Genomic DNA, 19,010 nt, shown 5'->3' on the forward strand with positions numbered 1-19,010 from the left:
AATCGTCAAGTGTTCTTGATACAAAAGTATGGATGGGCTTTTCCTGGTCTGTTTGACACGTACAAGCCTCCCCTCTCGATATGTTCTTCAGATGCTAAAAGGCAGTTTTTGCGATCGATTTTGATCTGAACACCAAGGGTTCGGAGTCAGTCTTTGGTTTTAAAAGACGGAGAGTCCGGGTGTTTCCTAACAGCAATTGTCTCAGTTTTGTTGGGGTTGAGTTGAAGGACATTTTGGATCATCCATTTATTAGTCAGCATTGGACGGTGGCACGACACCCCGACTGAACTCAAGTCAGCTGGCGACACTGCTAAACAGAATTTGTCAAAATGAAACTTTTGAACATTTTGACCCAAGGGTGGAGCTAAAAAGGGGCAGACGTTTTATTGGACAAATAACAACCCATCTTAAATATATTGAAACACGTTTTTGATGAATAAATACTGAAAAAGAGAAAAAATACTGAGCATCGAGTTAGAAATGTAGCAAGGAGCGCCGGTATCACTGCGCTTGTTGTTTTCGCTCACGTCCAAGTGCACTTCATCCTGCTGACAGCTGTTTCCAATACTCGCTGGGTGACTCAGTCGCCATGAATGCAGAAGGAAAAGGCCAGATACCTCGAAAGTCGGCGTCGTGCCGCCTTTCCGACCAACGTACGGGCACGACGGAGCCTCCGTCAAATTGGCGGAAGCTGGCGTGCGAGCGCCGCTCGGAGCCGCGTCGTTGCGTCGTCCGCGAGGGCCAAGCCTCCGCGTGAGAACCCGACCCGCGTTTCCTCTTTCCGGCCTGGCTTTTACAGCCACGCCGTCATGTGAAAAGTCAAACGGGAACAAATCATTAGGTACTCCCCCATCCGCACACGGCGTCCACCGCCATTTCATTCCCACAGTCTGGTCTTATCGCGCCATATCAAATATTATTTAACGCCGTTTATCGTTTTCCAGCGTCGACAGAGAAGTTGTAAAGTCTTTTTCTTCCCCAGGTGAGCTCATCACCAGCGTTTGCCAAGCACTAAATTTTATACAAACTACTATTACTGCTCGCTGCCTGCAGCTTCCTCAAAAGTGTTTATGCCTACGCAAACAACATGAAAAGACTTTTATGACTTTTGCGCCGTTATCTTCCCTTCACTGCGCGCACACAAAAAAAAAAAAAACTCCGGCATCGCATAGACCTCCACTGAAGCCAAACAATCTGAATTTGGATACACAACCGGCACCTCGAGTGCAAGCGCATCTCCATTTTCTCCCAAACCTTTTCAGTGCCAGTTTTGGCTCTACGCTTGAATAATTCCGGCTACGAACGGCAAGCTTCTCGAAATGTTCTTGACGAGCCACGTAGCGAAAGGCCCGCTAAAAAAAGGCAAACTCCTCGAGCGGAAAGACAGGGACACGGTTTATCTGGAGGGGCCCACGACGGCGGCGGCAACAGACGCTCGATTCGGAGTGAAAATGCTTTGCCGTCGCACATTTCAGCTTGGTGAGCAAAATCGTCCTCAACTTGAAGATTTTGTGAGGAAAAGAAAAAAAAAATATATATATATATATACATATCGCTGGAACACAAAATCAAAGCTTCCTTCCTTTTTGTCTAAAAATAAATGCATTTTAGCAATATAAAGCTATCAAAAATAAAAGCATGTTGCACTGATAAATGTCCTGTACATACGATTTTTTATTTGGATTTTTTTTTTTTTTAAATAAATTCACCAAGTGCTTTTCTCTTTCATTATAAAGAATTAACTAGTGTACAAGTCGTACGGCTGGCAATTTTACTAGTTGTCATCAAGCTCTTCAATTACCTGTAATAAATGAAATGTCGCCGGTGGAGTAAATAAGGCTTTAAGTTTGACCCTGGAAGGTATTGTCAATTCCCCGTCGAGCTTTTCTTACGGGACAAACTGTTTTGCGATGACATAACTTAGCGGGCGCCAATGAGGCGCAGCCCAAAGCAAATTAAGACTCGATATCGTCTTATTTTGCTCAGAAAAGTCTTTGCGATGGAAGCGTGGACGCTCGGGTGCGGGTTAGCCCAAACGGAGCCGGCCCGTGTTCCGGTAAAGTCGAGCAAATTCGCGCAAACACGCTTTCGTTCCGAAAGGGAGCGAGGGAGGCCCACGGGGACTTTGAGAGAGAGAAAAAGAGAGCGCCAGAGACGCCGGGTCCTCTCTTCCAGTCTGCTGGACAACGGCGCCCATTAATTGGCCGCTTTGAGCCGTCGGACGAGCTCGAGCCGACCATGGCGGAGGTCAGAGGGTGATGGATCCCAAACGGATCGATGGGAGGCCAGAGCTGCTGAGGTTTGGACGAGATGGCGCGTGCTAAATCGTCGCCACGCTCACAAGTCAATAGGAGAAAATTGGGGAAATCCCCCTCCCCCCAAAAAAGGACCCGTGCTGCGTTCACTGCGACGGGTTTTTCCAAAGCTTTGAAGTGGCCAAGTAAGCGCAACCCCGCTAACGTGACTTCATAACTTTAACGAGACTTTTTTTACACACGCACGGCCGCCGTCTCGCTGTGAGCAATTAGGAGAAGCCCCCCCCCCCCAACCCCAAGTCGGCATTCCCGGCTCGAGTGTTTATGCGTTGGCCACAAACTGACTGGTGCCACCCGCCCCCGACTCCTTTCACTGGATTGCACCGACGGTAATGACATGAATTACAGAAAAACACACACATTTGTTTGGCAAAATGTTCTTGAAACGGAGCATGTCCAAAGAGTCTTGTGCATTTTCTTTCTTTCTTTTTGCTCCAGTGGCTGCGGTGGCGGCGTTAATGAGTCCCTCTCGACGAGGCCAGCTGTTTGCCAGCTAGCCGCCAAGGGCGTCCCTTCGCTCGTCGGAGCTGACGCGACTCCGGCGGGAGGGAGGAGGGACTAAAGTGCTCCGTTATTTCTTCGTTTTTCTTTTGTTCGCATACACGACCCGTCAAAAGTGTCGACACGCTTTCGAGGGATACCGAATGTGAAACTGATGCGGTACGTACGGTCAGGCTCAATTAGCGGGTTTTATCGAAATATTGTTTTTCTCTTTTTCTCCCGGTGGGGACTCCGTCCATGTGCCCGACAGCTGTGATTGGCTATAGCGCTCCTGCGACCCTTGTGAGGATAAGCAACTCAGAAAATGGATGTCTGATATGTGTTTGCCAGAGCGTGACCAATTCTCTCGAGTCTTTGCATCGAGCCGTCTGTTATTCCCACATGAACATGAACCGGAGAATAAAATGTCGCATAATTCACAGAGAAACGCGTAACGTCGGGCGATTGCTGTCACACGATGACAGGCTATGAAAATTAGCACCAAAGTCATACCCCTTGGAGAAAACGCCCATTTGATCACAAATGGTGTAGTAACACATGGAGACAGACATTCTACCAATACTTATGTGTTTATCCTCTGTGAAAGATGACTAATACTACTTCTTTCCTCATCTATTTTAATAAATGCAAACGCCGTGTTGATTCACTATTAAAATTGTCCCAAAAAATAAAAGCTAAATTGACTGAAATAATTTTTTTAAACTTACAACAACCATTTTTTTTTTTTTTTTTAACTCTATAAGAGCAGCACGGTGGAGCAGTTAGCGCATTGGTTCTGAGGTTCCTAACTGTAACTCTCCACTGATAACCCAGGCTAAACTTAGCTTCTCTCCAGCATGCAGCTTTTTCTGTCTCGCACTTGAGATGGATCAATTCAAGATTACTTCCTTGACACCAATCACGACTTCCTGATTTGCCAGTGCATCATATTTGATTTATTTCACATCCCTTTGAAACATAGCGGCGGCACATTGTATTCTGCCGTTGTGACATTTCTGCGTTTCCATCTTTGCGCAGCAAGAGAGGATCTCTGCTTTCTGCCACCACCGCTATTAACTTCTGGTTACACTCGTATGACATGTTAGGAAGGCTCAAATCAGATCACGTAGGCGGCGGCGGCAGAGGGAATAAAGTCCTCCTTCTTGCCTGCCGTGCGAGGGGGAAACAGAATAACACAGCGCCGAGTGTTTGCTCTCCTTTTTGGATGGCCTCACGCCTTTCCTTTAAACCCCCCCCCCCCCCCCCCCACGCCGCATGTCAGAAGCATCCAGGGAGCGAGGCGATGACTGGCCGTATTAGATATGTATCAGCAATTACGGTTGTAAAAGACGAGAGCGCCAAGGCAAATAAGCTCCCTGCGAGGCTCGCCGTTACGCTCAAGTGTGCGACGCTAAAGACGCGAGAGTGGAGAGCGCTTGAGACGTGCAGCCCGTGGACGGCGCCCTCAAACAATCAAAACTCGACTGGACAAAAAAAAAAAAAACTCAACACAATAGTTGCAAGGGAGGGTGGGGGGGTGGCGGGTCGTTGGATCCTGCATTTGAAAAAAAAAAAATAAATAGTACAAGCTACCATCTAATGTTGCCATCTTACACTCAAAAAGAGACTGAGGGAAGAAAAAAAGATGGAGTGGGTATCTAATTTTCCCACGTTCCAATCAAGAGCAGACTGAGGGCAGCAAGAAACTGGGCCGGTGCAGCAAAGCAGAGACTAAGGAGGAAAACTCTGCAAATCGAATATTTGCGCGCGTTTGACGCTTTCAGCCGTTTATCAAGTGTCGCGATGGCTTGACGGTCAGAGAGACTGAGGGCAGCAAGAAACCGGGCCGGTGCGGCAAAGCGGAGACTGTGGGGCACCATCGCCCAGCGCCAAAAAAGATTTGCATGCGAGTTTAGTACCGCCCATTTCGTGCTGTGCATCCTCGCACCAGATCGGTGGAGGGATGTTTCCGAGGGACGTCCAATGAGGCGTTCAAGGGGAAAAGGAAAGAAAGAAGAAAAAAAGAAAGAACGCCGACATCTTCCCCCGGAGGAAGAGGAAGCCGGGGTCGGGGTGGCGGCGGCGAAGGTGGGAGAGGGAAAAGGTCAAAGTGGGGGGGGGGGGGGGGGGCAGAAGGGAAAGAAGAAAGCAAGAGCCAAAACGACAACAGCAAGGAAGGAAGGAAGGAAGGAAGGAAGGAAGGAAGGAGGAGATTTGAAGAAAACCTGAGGAGGAGGAGGCGGGAGACACTTGCAAAGTCAAGATAAACAAAAGGCGACGTTTCGGGGAGCGAGTGGGAAGCCGAACAATCGAGACGTCGGCGAGTAGGTGGGAGATGAAAGAGTTTTAGACTGATGGTGGGGGCCAACAAACAGATAAATAACCACATCGGCGGGATTACAGAGTGACTGCCAGAGGCCAAGACCACAACAAAGACGGCGAAGAAACGCCTCCAACGTGGCCTCCCGTGCGGAAGGAAGGAAGGAAGCAAGGAAGCAAGGAAGGAAAGAAGGAAAGAAGGAAGTAGCACTTGTACGCAACGCACGCCTCGATGGACGCACCCTAACGGCCCATAATCTCGTTAAGGACGTCATCATCGCGTCAGGTACGCGCCTCCCTCCTGTGGAAATACTGCACGTGTACTTTCTCATTGGGAAGATTTGATCGAGTTATTTGGACAAAAATACACCAAAAAGGAAGAATTTTGTTCTCATCTTGAGATGAATCACTGGGTTGATTAGAAACATAAAAATACTGCAAAAATAAAATTTTGATTGGACAAAGTAATCACAAATCAATGCCCATATATTTTCTCAAATTCCAATCATTTTAAAGAAAATTTCAAGGGTGACATTTTTCTGTATTGAAATCCATTATTTGGACATTCAAAAATATTAAAGATACTTGTCGAGTAGAGACTTATTGAGCTCATCTGGGACATCGAATTTTGTGGCACATCATTGGTTAATGTGTTAAGCATTTCTCGTTTGTTTTTATCAATACGCTTGCAATTTGTATTTATGAAAAAATAAATACTTTCCCCCGACTAAATGACGTGGGATGCATTTAGAGGCGCACCAAGCACGAGGGAGCCTGAACGCCTCAGAGCGAGATGGCGAGTGTGCAGAATTTAGCGCGGAAACACAGCAAATATAGCCGCGCGCGGGATATGATTAGTAGCTGGAAAGTTGACCGACGTATAGGAATAGACTATCATTCCATAATTGAAAGAAGAAGACGCACCAGATAGCCAAAAATATTTGGGCAGCGGACCACGACAGGCTTATGAACTTCTCTTCGATGTCATAATTATGTCGCGTGAAGGAAAGGCCCGGAACACCCGAAACACGACAAACTACACATGCACGTACAGCGCGCATACAAAGTACATTCCTTTCTGGAATTGTACGTTCACCATCAGAACATGAACATCATTCACTGTAAACTTTGGCGGTGGAAGATTGCAAAGGAACTCCTTCCGTTCCAATATCCACTCATTTTTTTTTTTTTTGTGATATTGAAATCCGATGTGGGTGTATCAATACGGCGGATAATGAGACCAAATATCACAGGATCAATTTTTCTACAATATTTGCACAAAGTCACATTTCCTTTTTGAACATTCATCAACACCAGCGGTAACCTCGACGGCTCCTCTGAGGGAATCGCACCCTCACTCGCGCTAAAATATTAGGCCGATATTTTTCAAAATTGTATCTTAACACATAACAATAGCATACATAACTGTATCGTTACATCCCACATTCTTAAAGTATAGAAAAGAAGTTAACGGACGGACTCTCCATGTTGAATAAAGCCATCGAAAGCAAATTTATGGCTTCTTCCCCAACCTTTGAGCAAAGCAAGCCAAACAAAACAAAACTAGAGAAATGGGAGAAAGCGGGTCTTGCTCCAACTTTCTCCAAAACACATCTTTGACCGGGAGGGACAACAATGACACACAAAATATGTCCACTCATCGAAGCGGAAGCCGCGGCAACGGCGGCGGCGGCGGCTATTCGCTGGCCTGCCAGCTAATCCCGCTAACGCTCCTTTAATAATAGACGACTTTTCCTTTTCTCCCCTCTCTACTGTAGCATAATTTCCCGGCCATTTGAGCGGGTACGCCCGAGCAACCCGAACAAGTTCGCCTCGTCTTGATCGGCGCGCGCCGCCGTCGAGGTAACCTGATTGGGCGCAAATCTCGGCCCGCTGCAGCGAAGCGGAGACTGCGGAGTCTACGGCAAGTTAGCAACTGTGTCATTTCTCGTTGTGTGGCCTCAAAAGCTACAGCGACGCATTTGAGAACAGACTCAGAGCGGGAGAGCTGCAGTAAAGTGGAGCTTGTGGAGTATAATTCTGCAGCATTTAGCGCTAAGGCGCAACAACAGGCTCACCGAGTGTTAAGGTGAGTCTATTATTGTCATTTTTAGCTCTATACATCATGAGGTGTTGTGAAAATACTGAAAATGAATATTCCTGAAGAAAATGCGGACAGATGTGGCTAAATGGAGACTGCGGAGTGCAGTAGCGCCGCTCCAAGTCCAGAGCTAGGACACGTTAGCATGAGCGTTTGACGCCATCATTGTGAAACATGAAATGTCACGACAAACACGAGAATAGTGCACGATGTGACAACATCACTATGAAGGCAAGTTGCAATTTTATCAACGCCAGAAACTTGAAGACGACGGAGACGTACGGTACGTTTGCACACGAGTTTAGATTTTGCCATTTCTTGCTGTGAATCCTCAAATGTCACAAAGGCTCCGCGATAACATCACGGACAGGAGACTGAGGGCAGCGTCGGAGGGGGCGAGAGCGGCAAAGTGGAGAATATGGAGCAGAATGCTGCGGCCTCCATCTTTAAAAGCTAGTTGATTTTTTTTGGTTTTGGTTTTTGTCACGGTTTCATCCTCAAACACTCCAAAGGTGTCCAAAATGTAGACCGAGGGCGGCAACGGTTTTTCCGAGCGGCCATCTGGGGCAACACGTAGCGCGCCGTTGGCTTTTCTTACCTTGCTCGCTGCTGTTGTCGCCGCTGTGCGACGTGTGGCCGCCGCTGGACGGGCCCGGCGTGCCCCCGGAGCGCGTGGACGCCGCGTCGTCGTGGTCTCGGTTCCACGACGTCTGGGGAGCGACACACGATGGACACGTTTGATTGATTCATTTTTTATAAAAATGTACTTATTGCAAACTTTTTCAGTCATTTCCACTCTTTTCAAAAGCACAAAAAAACTTTTTAATGTCATTATTTACAAGCTTCTTTTTCTCTGTACTTCTATCAAGAGCAAAATAATTATTCCTGCCACCTAGAGGACTGGAGTGGAACAGTCATTGCTTTGGTATATTATTTTTCCATTTTACTCAGTTTAAAAAAAAAAAAAAAAAAGTCTCAATTGACATTTATCTTCATAATTCACAGCGCCACACAGACAACACAGTAAAATATGTATGAGGTTGTCCGAGCAGAAATAACAAGCATATTGAAATAAAAACAACACATAAGAAGACTTTGTGTCACCGTCAGTCAGCCTTGGCGGAAATTTCCGCTCGACTACGAGCGCCGTCACGTCTTCTTTTTGTGCGTAGAGCGCTAGTGGCGCGCTCACGTAAGGGCACAAGCGAGCGTGCGTGACGCCGTCGTACGGAATGAGGGCTGAGAAAAGGAAGAAGAAAAAAAGAAAAGAACAGCAGGAAAAAAGAAGAAGAAGAAACCAAAAAAAAAAAAAAAAAAAAAAGATCCAACAGCGAGCCAACACGTTGCATGAGTTCCCGGCTTTGCGAAGCGTGCGATCCGCGGCCGTCTCCGTTCGGGACAAACCGCTAGCAGATGACGACAAGCGCAACGGCGAGCAAAGCGGCGAAAGTGATGCCATCCGCAAAGAAATTCATTCAAATTCACACAGCGCCCGCCGGAGAGACGTGGCAAATGTGTGAAAACGACGCCGTTAAATGTCAAGATGGCGCAAATGGGTGCTAACAAGTGTTAGCGTACACGGCTAGCAAAGCTTGTAAACGTTTCCCCTCTCACATGCCGCCAATCTTCAGACTTTTGTCGCAGGTCCTCGTTCCGCGTGGAAGGCGCACGGCCGCCAAATGTCCAACTTTGCAGGCGGATGACAAATTTTGCTGGCTTCTCGCGTCTTGTTGCGTTGAAAGCGGACAATGTCGCATCTTCACCCCCGCACAAATTGTTTCAAAGCGTCTTGCCACCGCTAATGTGACTTGACGAATTTGAGATATGGTTGCACAAGTGCGCACACCCGCCGCCACTTTGCATGCCTCTGCATGACCCCAAGTGAAGTTCAGCTGTTTTAGGAGGCTTTTTCTGACTTTTTTTTGGATTTGATTTGATTTCTGGAGTCACATCATTTGCTGGGTTCTATAAAAAAAAGTAAGCCGACGATCGCTTAAATGTGATGCGGCATAAAATCTGCGTGACAAAAGCTGGCGTCACATGACTTCCCTACGTCGTCGAATTCTATAACCGATGTGATCGTGTTTTCCTCTGCGGGCCTGCGTGAATCCTTTTTATTGTATTTAGGCCAAAGTTTAAAATAAAAATAAAAACCGCGTGAGGGAAAAAGGAATCTGCGGTTAAAAAAAAAAAAAAAAAAAAACATAAGAGGCAGACCAGAAGCGAGGAAGTCCTCCTCAAACAGAACCAGAAGTATTTGTGACAAAACTCCAGCGAAAGTTTGATGAATACGCTGCCAAAGTGTGACCGAACTCGGGGGAAACCTCTCATTGACCGAGTTATTTTCAGACACGCACACACTGCAGAAATGTATCGACGCGCAAAAAACGCCTCCTCCGCTGCGACCGCACCACATGTTACGTCTCATTCGGCTTCTGGAGGGAGATCAAAGGGCGGCGATGGCGCGGACGCATCAACGCGCCACCTGTGAGAGTCAAATGTGAACCGAGAGCGAGTGATGGAAGATCTGGTTGAGGAGGGAGAGTTGGGGGGGGTGTAATATAAAACAAAAAAATGGAACAACAACTGGTTCCAATCTGGATCCTTTCGTGGCGGCACACAACTGGAGACAGTTGGAGTGTGTTAAAAATGGGGAACAAAAGGACTTCATTCAAGATGGCGCTGCTGCGTCTAAATTCATAAGACGCATCATTTTTAACACGTTGGGGCCCGACTGGCCGGCTTTACGTCGCCGAGCTTCGTGCACAATACGTCCCCCACCCCCACCCCGAAACGAGTCCACGGGGGAAAATGGCGGATAAACGCCGCAAGGGATGCCCGGCAATCCGGACCACATGACGTGGGATCAACGAGCGGAAGCCGCCCACCTAATAATGGTCATACAATATCAAATAAAACGGGGAAAAAAATGGAAGGAACAGGAAGTAGAATTTCTTGCACAGGACACGAGGAACATCAGCTAAATTTCATTTAACCGCAAAGTCTGAATTTTATTTGCATCTTCCGTCCCGTCCATCGCTCAATCTTGACTTCCGCCTTCGCCACCTTAATTAATGAAAGCGGCCACGTTTAGTTGTGCCTGCAACGTCCCGCCGGACCTTTCCCAGAATCTAAACACTTCTCCACCTTAAAGGTCAAGTGTCATCCCTAAAAACATTGTAAAATAGATATTGTAATGGAAAATACATATAACATTATTCATTTCAATGTCTACATGAAAAAAATAGACCGCGTCATCCATGTGTCATTGGACGACATCCAAGTGGCCGCCATATTGGCTGCACCCCCTGTCCGTGACATCACCCCGGACATTCACCAATGAAAACACGCGGCGGACCCTACTGCGGGAGACGAACACGCCCCTTCAGACACCGGAACAATAGGGTGAAGTTACCGGCGCAATATTACACTATTCTTTCCATCCATATTCAGATGATATGCGATCACGGCCACACCGCCTCCCAGTCCGATCCACTTCCGCGGCGGAGATGAGCCATGTCGCATCACGGCGCCGAGCCGGGCGGCTTTACGGCGTCGGCGTCGCACGCGGCTGAGTGCGCCGTTGCCGGCGGCGTTGTTCGTCGCCGCTGCCGTCCGCCAGCCTTCGCTTGCAAGCAGACGCGGCAGCCTTCGCCGGCGAGCCCGACGCAGAAGCCGTCCGACGCGCACACAGACATTTAGCACGCCTGTCATACGTACGTGGATCTTTTGTTACGTTAAGAGAACACCGGTGCAATCCATTTTTCACGACCAAGCGGGTCTCTTGGAAACTTACGAAGGGTAAATCCATCCTCCCGAGTGTTCAAGCAATGCAACGAGCCGGCATTTTGGCTAACACGAAGGAACAAGCAGCTATCTTCCTGCAGTTAAAACAAACGAGTCCACTAGAGGGCGCTCCTGCCCTGTACGTCACTTCCTTCTTCTGGGGGGGGCGGGGGGGGGGGGGGTGAATCCCTCGAGAGGATTATCATGGCGGGAGTTACAAAAAGCCATATGCGTCAAAATCATGTTTTGTGGTGAAAAAAACGAAAGGGTCCATACCGGCTGCCGTTTTTTCATGAATAACATACTAAAAATGAATTTTCATTTCATTTCATGACAGGAGCCCTATAAGCTTCCGGTCGGCTTGAATGAACGCCTGCATGCAGCTTCCTTCCCGACGTTCCCAATTGAAATGAAAAAGACGGCCGGCCACTGGCAACGTTCGGGCGGCGGCCGAGCGGGACACGACTTCGACGCGTATTCATTGTGCCGCCGACAGGAGCGACACAAAAGGGGGGGCGGGACGGACCACGTCCTCGCAGGCCGGCGTTTACGCATCGCTGAAGCCAAAAGCGAGCGGGCGGCGGAAAGTCGGACTCGCCGAGATTCCAAAAAGTGACAAACGAGGTGGATATTTGAAACAAAATCTAATAAAGGTAAAGTTGGGCGCTTGCTGTAATTGAACAAAAGAACGCAAGGCCTGCCGGGAGGCGGCCGCCCGGGACCCATGGGAAAGGGGGCGGGGCCGTCGCAACGGGGGCCGGGGGGGGGGGCACAGGCCGCCCTTAGACACAAGCGCTGATCTGACACACAATTAATGCTGAAATCGCTCACACACACACATATTGCAACGCCACACCCTAATTTTTTGGAAGAACAATTTTCTACACAGACGTACACAATGCATGTGTGTGTGTGTGTGTGTGTATAGAAATAAGGATACACACACCTAATTTTGTTTAACAAAATCACATACATTTTGTACACTTTGACTGTAAAGTGCATGTGTGCACACACACACACACACACAACACAACACACACATCCTGAAGAAAAAACTAGCAAGGAACACTGAAGCCAACAACAACAACAAAAATAATCAGTTTTATAAAAAATTAAACAAAAATATATTTTAAAAAACACAAAAAATGGCTAGTATACAATTTAAACTTAAGGCCAAAATAAAATGTATATATCAATAGACACTTAAAATACTTGATGATAAACTCAATGCTTATTATAATTCCCCAAAAATTTAACACTTAAAATAATTGACATATGAAACTATTTAAAATGTGTACATTATGTTATGATTTAAAGTGTGTACACATGTTTGTATTTAGCTGTGTTTGGCACCCCAAAAGCTGCCGAATCCCAAAGTCGGAAGAAGAAAGCCCTCGACGGGCAGACACACTGGATTTATTGCGTGTTCTCCTAATGAGCCGCCATTGCCCCCCCCACCCCCCCACCCCCACCGTTCCCTCTTTCCCTTTGCTGCGTGCGTGCGCACTCGCTTGTATTCCGACGCTTAATTGTCAAGTAAATTCAATTTCCCTGCTTCGGTTCTGCCTCGCTTTTCACTAAACTTCTTAAATCTGCCGCCCAGGGAAGCGCACCGACGCACGGAGACGACCCCCCCCCCCCCTCCACCCCAATCCTGATTTAGGCCTTTCTTCCACTTTTTTTTTTCCTTTTTAAATCATCATTTTTCTTCCCTAATTCTCCGTGAAAAGATTCCTCTCGGTGGAAATTGTGATTCGGCATTCCGATCCAGTGCGCTCTCATTCTGTGTGTGTGTGTTGTGTGTGTATGGGGGTTGTGTGTGTGTGTGTATGGGGGTTGTGTGTGTGTGTGTGGGGGGGGGGGTCCTCATGCAAGCAAGCGGCCGCTCATGCAAGAAGGAACATCGCCTCGCCGATTGATTTGCAGTAATAATAATGGCTAAGGTTGAGGTGCTGAAATCTTTTCCGGGGGGGGGGGGGGGGCGTTCTGGTTATTTACAGTTGGCCAGGTTGCAGGAATAATCATATGTGCATACTTAAGAGGTGCAGGCGTAAATATGCATAATCCCCACCAGCGCCCCACACACGCACGCACGCACGCACGAACAACTCCAGCCCCCAGAATGCTTTGCAGCTGCAGTTGTTTTCTCTCAACACCAAAAGGAAGAACACGGTGACCTAGCGGCTAGCGGGGCCGGTTCTGGGTTTGAATTTGGGCTTGGGCCTTCCTGCGTGTTCTTCCCCGTCAACGTTCCAAAAACACGCATTTATCTCCTTCAATGTCACGATGTAGTCATCATTCCTTGAAGAGGAGCAAAATGGAAGAGAGGAAAGATTTTTGGAATGCGGGAGGAAGCAGGACCACCCCACAAGTGCAGGAAGAAGATGAACCCGGATTCGAACAGAGAAACTCCCAAGTGTGAGCCATACGCGAGATCTTTGGCCGTCAAGAGCACTTTTCTGAAGTCCAAGCTTTGACGGCGCAGCGGCCTGGGAGGCGCAGAGTCTCGTCACATTCGTCTTTTCATGCAAAAACACAAATTGCATTCCCGCCTTTGCATGTTCGTCGGCTCCTTTTGGAGAAAGTCCGTATCGCAAAAACAAGCAAGAGTAGCGTGCGCATTCTATCGCTGAGTTTCTCTCCTCGCTCGTTTACACTTAGGGAGCGGAGCCCCCCCCCCCCCCCCCCCACTGATTTGTAAGCGACATTTTGTTGCGCTGCCCAGTTTCCACATTAGCTTAGCCTAGCCGGGCACGTCGGCCATTGTGGGCAGCCAGCGGGGGGTTAAAAGGGGGTGTGGGGCGCAGCGACGGAGGGCTCGGGTGGACGGCGGGGGACTTTTGGGGGTGTCCTTCTATTAGCTAAGTACACACAAGCCACGCGATTGTTTGCTCCGACTTCAAACGTGGACGTGCGTCAGCGGTCATAACTTTGGCGGCACAAAATGGACTTTTGCATTTTTTTTTTCCTCTTTTAGGCTAGCGGGGATGGGGTGGGGGGCAGACTATGACGACCCCCCCCCCCTCCTTTGAATGAGCCTACTTGCTATTCCAGCAGGCTAAGAGGCACACAAGTCACGTGGTTGCCTGTCTTTTGTGCCACTTGTTGAATCGTCCGCCCCAAAAGGCGGGGGGAGGCCGAGAAAAGGAGGGGTCAAACCACCCCTTTATGCCGCCACAAAAGCCGCCATTACCGACAACCCCCCACCCGTGTGTACCCCCCCCCCCTCACTCCACTGCGACTCAGAAGTTTGCTTTGAGAGGAGCCATTTGAGGCGCACAAAAAGAACCCCGCATGTGACGCCGGCGGGTGCAAGCTAATAGATTAGCGATAGCAGAGCCGACCCGATTAGGAAAATGGCGGCTGAACGCATCCCTGTCACCCCTCCTGATTCAGGGGGTGGGGAGAGGGGGAGGTTGGGAGTCACCCTTTGACCAGCAGTATTACCTAAACCAACACCGCTGACCTGGAAAGAAGAATTGCATAACTTCGTAGCCGAAAGACAGCCTGTGAGTGCTAAAGGGGCCCTTTGACCGACGCCCCCCCCCCCCCAAAGTTGCCCGCCACGCCCGTACTCAATAATAATAATAATAATAATAATAATAAATAAGACACATGACTTTATTGATCATTTGCTGCACCCAAGTGTAAACGTGCACATTCCACATTATCCTCGTACAATAGATTGGAACGCTAGCTGGAGTACGACGTTCCCAGGAATCAAAACAAGGGATAGAAGTCAACACCCCCCCCCCCCGCTCAAAAAAAATAAACAAACAGGAAAGCTTTTTAAATTTGTACCCACAAAAAAAAAAAAATCTGATAGTTAACCATGTGAAAGGAGGGGGGGGGGGCGCGCCACAATTTGGGAATCCCCTGCGCTAAGCTAACAGCTAACAAGCGTAAGACTCGAAATGCACCATGAAAGTTGCGCTAAGACGAGATGAACAAAAACAAAACAAATCAAACTACTTCCTGGCTGTATCGACTTTGACAAGTCACATGGAAAAAAAGAAAGTTTCAGTTATGAGCGGCCCCACTTGATGTCGTGGAGAGGCTCTCCAGACCCCCCCCCAAGAGTTCTTTGCGGCATGAGCCTCACACCACCACCCCCCCCCCCCCCCCCGCCCCAGCAGCATGTGCAAGAAAGGTCACTTGAGGGTTTAGACACGTTTGAGGTGCGCCTTCAATTCAAGAAGGACAAATTCAGACAGTCTTCCAACTTTCAAGTACTTTTGGATGTTTTTGTTTGTTTTTTTTAATACATGCGCTGCGTCGATTTTGATTTGAACAGTAGGAAGCATTTTCAAAGAAACACACACACACACACACACTTCATGCTTCGACAAAGAAAGTATTGATCATGTTGAGTGCAGCACATCAATTTTGACCAAGACCAAAATCAAAAAAAAAAAAAGAAATTTGGGCACTATGAAATCACTTTTTCTCACAACGCTGTAATGCCATAAACTAACAAAATGATGATCTTGTAGTCGCTCCAGGAGATTACGTTGAAAAGGAAACAGAAAACAAAAGTGATAATCCCTTTTTTTTTTTTTAAATGATTATTATTTTTTAATATATAAACGCTGCCACTTTGCAAGTGAAGCACTTTCAAGCCCCCGGTGAGGAATCTCGAGCGGACGGGAAAGCGTTGGGAATCTCTCGGGGGAACCGAAGGAACGGCGGCGGACAAACGGGCGACTCGGCTCGGCTCAACGCTGCGCCCGAAGGGGGGTGTTGCGTTCGTCAAGCCCCCCCCCCCGCTAAAGTGGCCGCGTCGCATTCACCAGCCCGGGTTGACTTTTTCCACCTCGGCACGACGGACGGACGGACGGCTCAGAACCACCCGACTTAAATATTCCAAATATTAGCGGCGTGACACACGCGCGGCCCAAACGCTGTCAGAAAATGTCCAGTTGAATAAATATTCTCTCTCTCTCTTTCTCTTTCTCTCTCTCCCTCCCTCCCTCTTTCCCTCCCTCCCTGACATTTTCTTTTCTCTGCTCCACGCCTCGCGCCGGAATAAATTGCTTTATGAATAAATGTGCCTTCTTGTTAACATTGCAGCTTTTGTGCAAATTTGCAGGCCGCTCTTGCTCTTCAACTTTATGCCCGGGGGCATATATTAAAAATACATATGTGGGGTGTGTGTGTGTGTGTGCGCGTGAGGTGGGGGGGGGGGAGTCGAGATAATGTGCACACACATACAAGGGCAATTCGTTAAGGATGTCACCAGTGCGGATAAGCTGTCACACAAAAATAAACCACAAAATGTAAAAAAAAAAGAAAAAAAACTTTGCAAGTATGCGTTGGCAAGTTGTTTTGGATTCACGCCTCCTTCTCTTATGGTCACCCCTGCTACTATTTTACATTGTACAATATCACATACACATCTTTTGATTGACATGGTATATCAACCGGTTCCTAATATATCGACACACGGGACAGCTGTTATTGACGGTTAAACGGGCAGCGGGTCAATTTGACCCGGGACCATTTGAAGCAAAGAAACGAGCCTAGCAGGAGTCTTCAAGAACTGCATCAGTGAAGCCACAGAGCACAACAGAGCTGGCCTCAAATGGGGGGGGGGGGGGGGGGTCTTTCACGCCTTCGTTATATCACGGGTCAAATAGACCCATGCTAATAAAAACTTTTTTTTTTTTTAAATTTCTTCTCCTGCATTTTTTAACTAGCATGTGGTATTTAACATAGCGACCTGAGAGCGACAGGATGGACTAAAAGGAGGCAGACGTGAGCTATTTTGTGGGTCATATTGACCCGTGAACATTTTTGATCCATGAAAGAAAATCTTTTCATAAGAGGATTGACAAGATTATTGTCTTCATGTACCTTGAAAAAAAAAAACCGAGGAGTCTCGCACTCGCCTGTAAAGTTTGTTACTCAGTAACAGCAACAACATCCCCGGGTCAATTTGACCCGGGGCCTCTTTGATGAGACTAAAGTGTCAGAAAGGGGACGCTTCGCAATAAACATTGTGGAAAATATGCGCAATGAGTTGCATTGTACGTCTGGAAGTTTCAAACGGGTCACTTTGACCCCCGAGAAAACAACAGAATGGTTAACAAAGCCGGCGCGGACCTCTTCCAGCGAGAGAATTCAAAATCCTCGAGAGGATACACCAAGCCCCTCAAAGAGACACTTAAGAGTGTGTTATTTCATTCTCGTTCTGGATTAAAAAGCGCCGTTTTATCTTTGCCGGCTGATCTTCATTTCCATAATCACACACACACACGGAGACGAGCCCCCCTCCCTCTTTTGCTCCCCCCTCCCTCCTCGAAGCCACTCACCCATATGGACGCCACACGGATTTAAATTATTTAGCCTGGTGACTTTTTTTTTTAAGTCGCACGCGCCTTTAATTTCGTTTGCTTCCGAGCACCGTCGCCACGTGACCGAATGCGGGATTTTACCGCACGCGGCCATCCGTTTTGTGAGCCGCTTATCCTCACCAGGGCGGCGGGAGCGCCGGAGTCTATCCCGGCTGTCGTCGGGCAACCCTGAACCGGTCGCCGGCCGATGGCAAACAGCCGCACTCGCAATCGCGCCGACGGGGCGATCTTGGGACGTGGGAGGAAAGCGGAGCGGCCACCCGGAGGCAAGCCACACTCGCATGCAAAGGCGGGGCCGGGATTTGAACCCCGGTCCTCGCAACTGTGAGGCCAACGCTCTCGAGCTGCCCCGCCGTGGCGCCTCCGACCGCGATCCTGTGATTTTTCAAACCCGGCGAACGGGTGGCGAGCGAATAAACGCGACAGAAGGAACACTTTCAAAATACTTCATTGTTGTACTTGAGGAGATGTTTTAGGGACAGCGTTTTACTTGACTTACTCGCTTTATTTCATTCACGACGTTTTACTCTGACGCCGCCATTTTTGTTGATCGTAAGACAAAACGGCAAAATACTGTCGGACTGCAAAACTGTGCAATACTACCACTGCGATGTTGCGGCGCATTCAGCCAATACACGAACGGGCTGCTGAAGGCCACAACTCACGCCTGGACTCTCACAAGCGGAGTCAGTGGTGTCGGTGGCTAGGCCACGCCCCTAACAAGACCCGAGGATACTTACGCTTTATAATAGCAGTTTAATGACTGGATGTTTTTGTTTGTATACATGACTACTTTTCTGTATTAGGGTTGGTGCTTTTTGGAGATGGAAAGGATTTTTTTTTTTTTTTTGCCAGGGACTTTTTCCAATGATAATAAAGCTGTCATCCACGTAAGGAGAGAACGTGACACTTTTGAGCACTCGGGCCTGACGTAGCTTTTCTCGTTTTTGCCGCTTATTGCTTCGCAATCCAGTTAAAAAAAGGGCTGCGGCGTCGCGGTGGGGGGCGGCGGCGGCGGCCTCTCGATAAGCAATGTGCACTCATGTCTGAGCAGAACCACTGACAAGGCGCCTAATGAAGCGGAAACGCAGTGGAGGAGGAAGACGACCGAGAAAAGGAGAAAACAAAAAAAAAAAAAAAACAAAACGGCCAGGAAGGAGGGTCGAGTCTTAACGAGCCCAATGAGAGCATTTATGCAGAAAAGGTCTCATTCCGACGGAGGGCGGGGTGGGGTGTACCTGGTCGAGGGCCACGGACGAGCGGGTGATCTCCTCGCTGTCCGACTTGGAGCCCCCCTCGCGGTCGTCGATGACCAGGTCGATGGGCATCTTGCCCTTCAGGCAGCTGATGTAGCGGTGGCAGAAGTTGTCGCACAGCTCGTGCACCTGCCGGGGGGGGGGTCGGACAGAGGGAGGCGTCACGCGTGCGCACACCAAATGCGAAAAACACAAAACGCCACGATGACTCCCACCGGTGGCCACGAGGACCGGAAATTACAATCTAGCGTCATTTACTTTGGGGGGGAGCAGAACACCACCAAAAAAACTGCTCAATGAGTTACGCAATGTGAGCTAAAAAAAAAAATAATAATAAGAAGAAATCATTAGTCACAGTCTCCACACAAAAATAGATAGAAACAGTCCTCAACCCATCAAA

General features: G+C 48.4%; 1 protein-coding gene across 1 annotated transcript in view; it reads right to left on the minus strand.

Annotated features, from left to right (window-relative positions):
• Positions 1-19,010, minus strand: part of LOC133510273 (homeobox protein Meis1) — a 77,918-nt gene that overhangs the window by 54,161 nt on the left and 4,747 nt on the right. Inside the window, exons 6-7 of the mRNA XM_061838129.1 lie at positions 18,593-18,739; positions 7,814-7,925 (exon numbers count right to left, since the gene is read on the minus strand). Of these exons, the coding sequence (XP_061694113.1) occupies positions 7,814-7,925; positions 18,593-18,739 (259 nt within the window). The remainder of the gene's footprint in view (positions 1-7,813; positions 7,926-18,592; positions 18,740-19,010) is intronic.

This window comes from Syngnathoides biaculeatus, chromosome 12, assembly GCF_019802595.1.
Source record: "Syngnathoides biaculeatus isolate LvHL_M chromosome 12, ASM1980259v1, whole genome shotgun sequence".
NCBI classification, from domain to species: domain Eukaryota; kingdom Metazoa; phylum Chordata; class Actinopteri; order Syngnathiformes; family Syngnathidae; genus Syngnathoides; species Syngnathoides biaculeatus.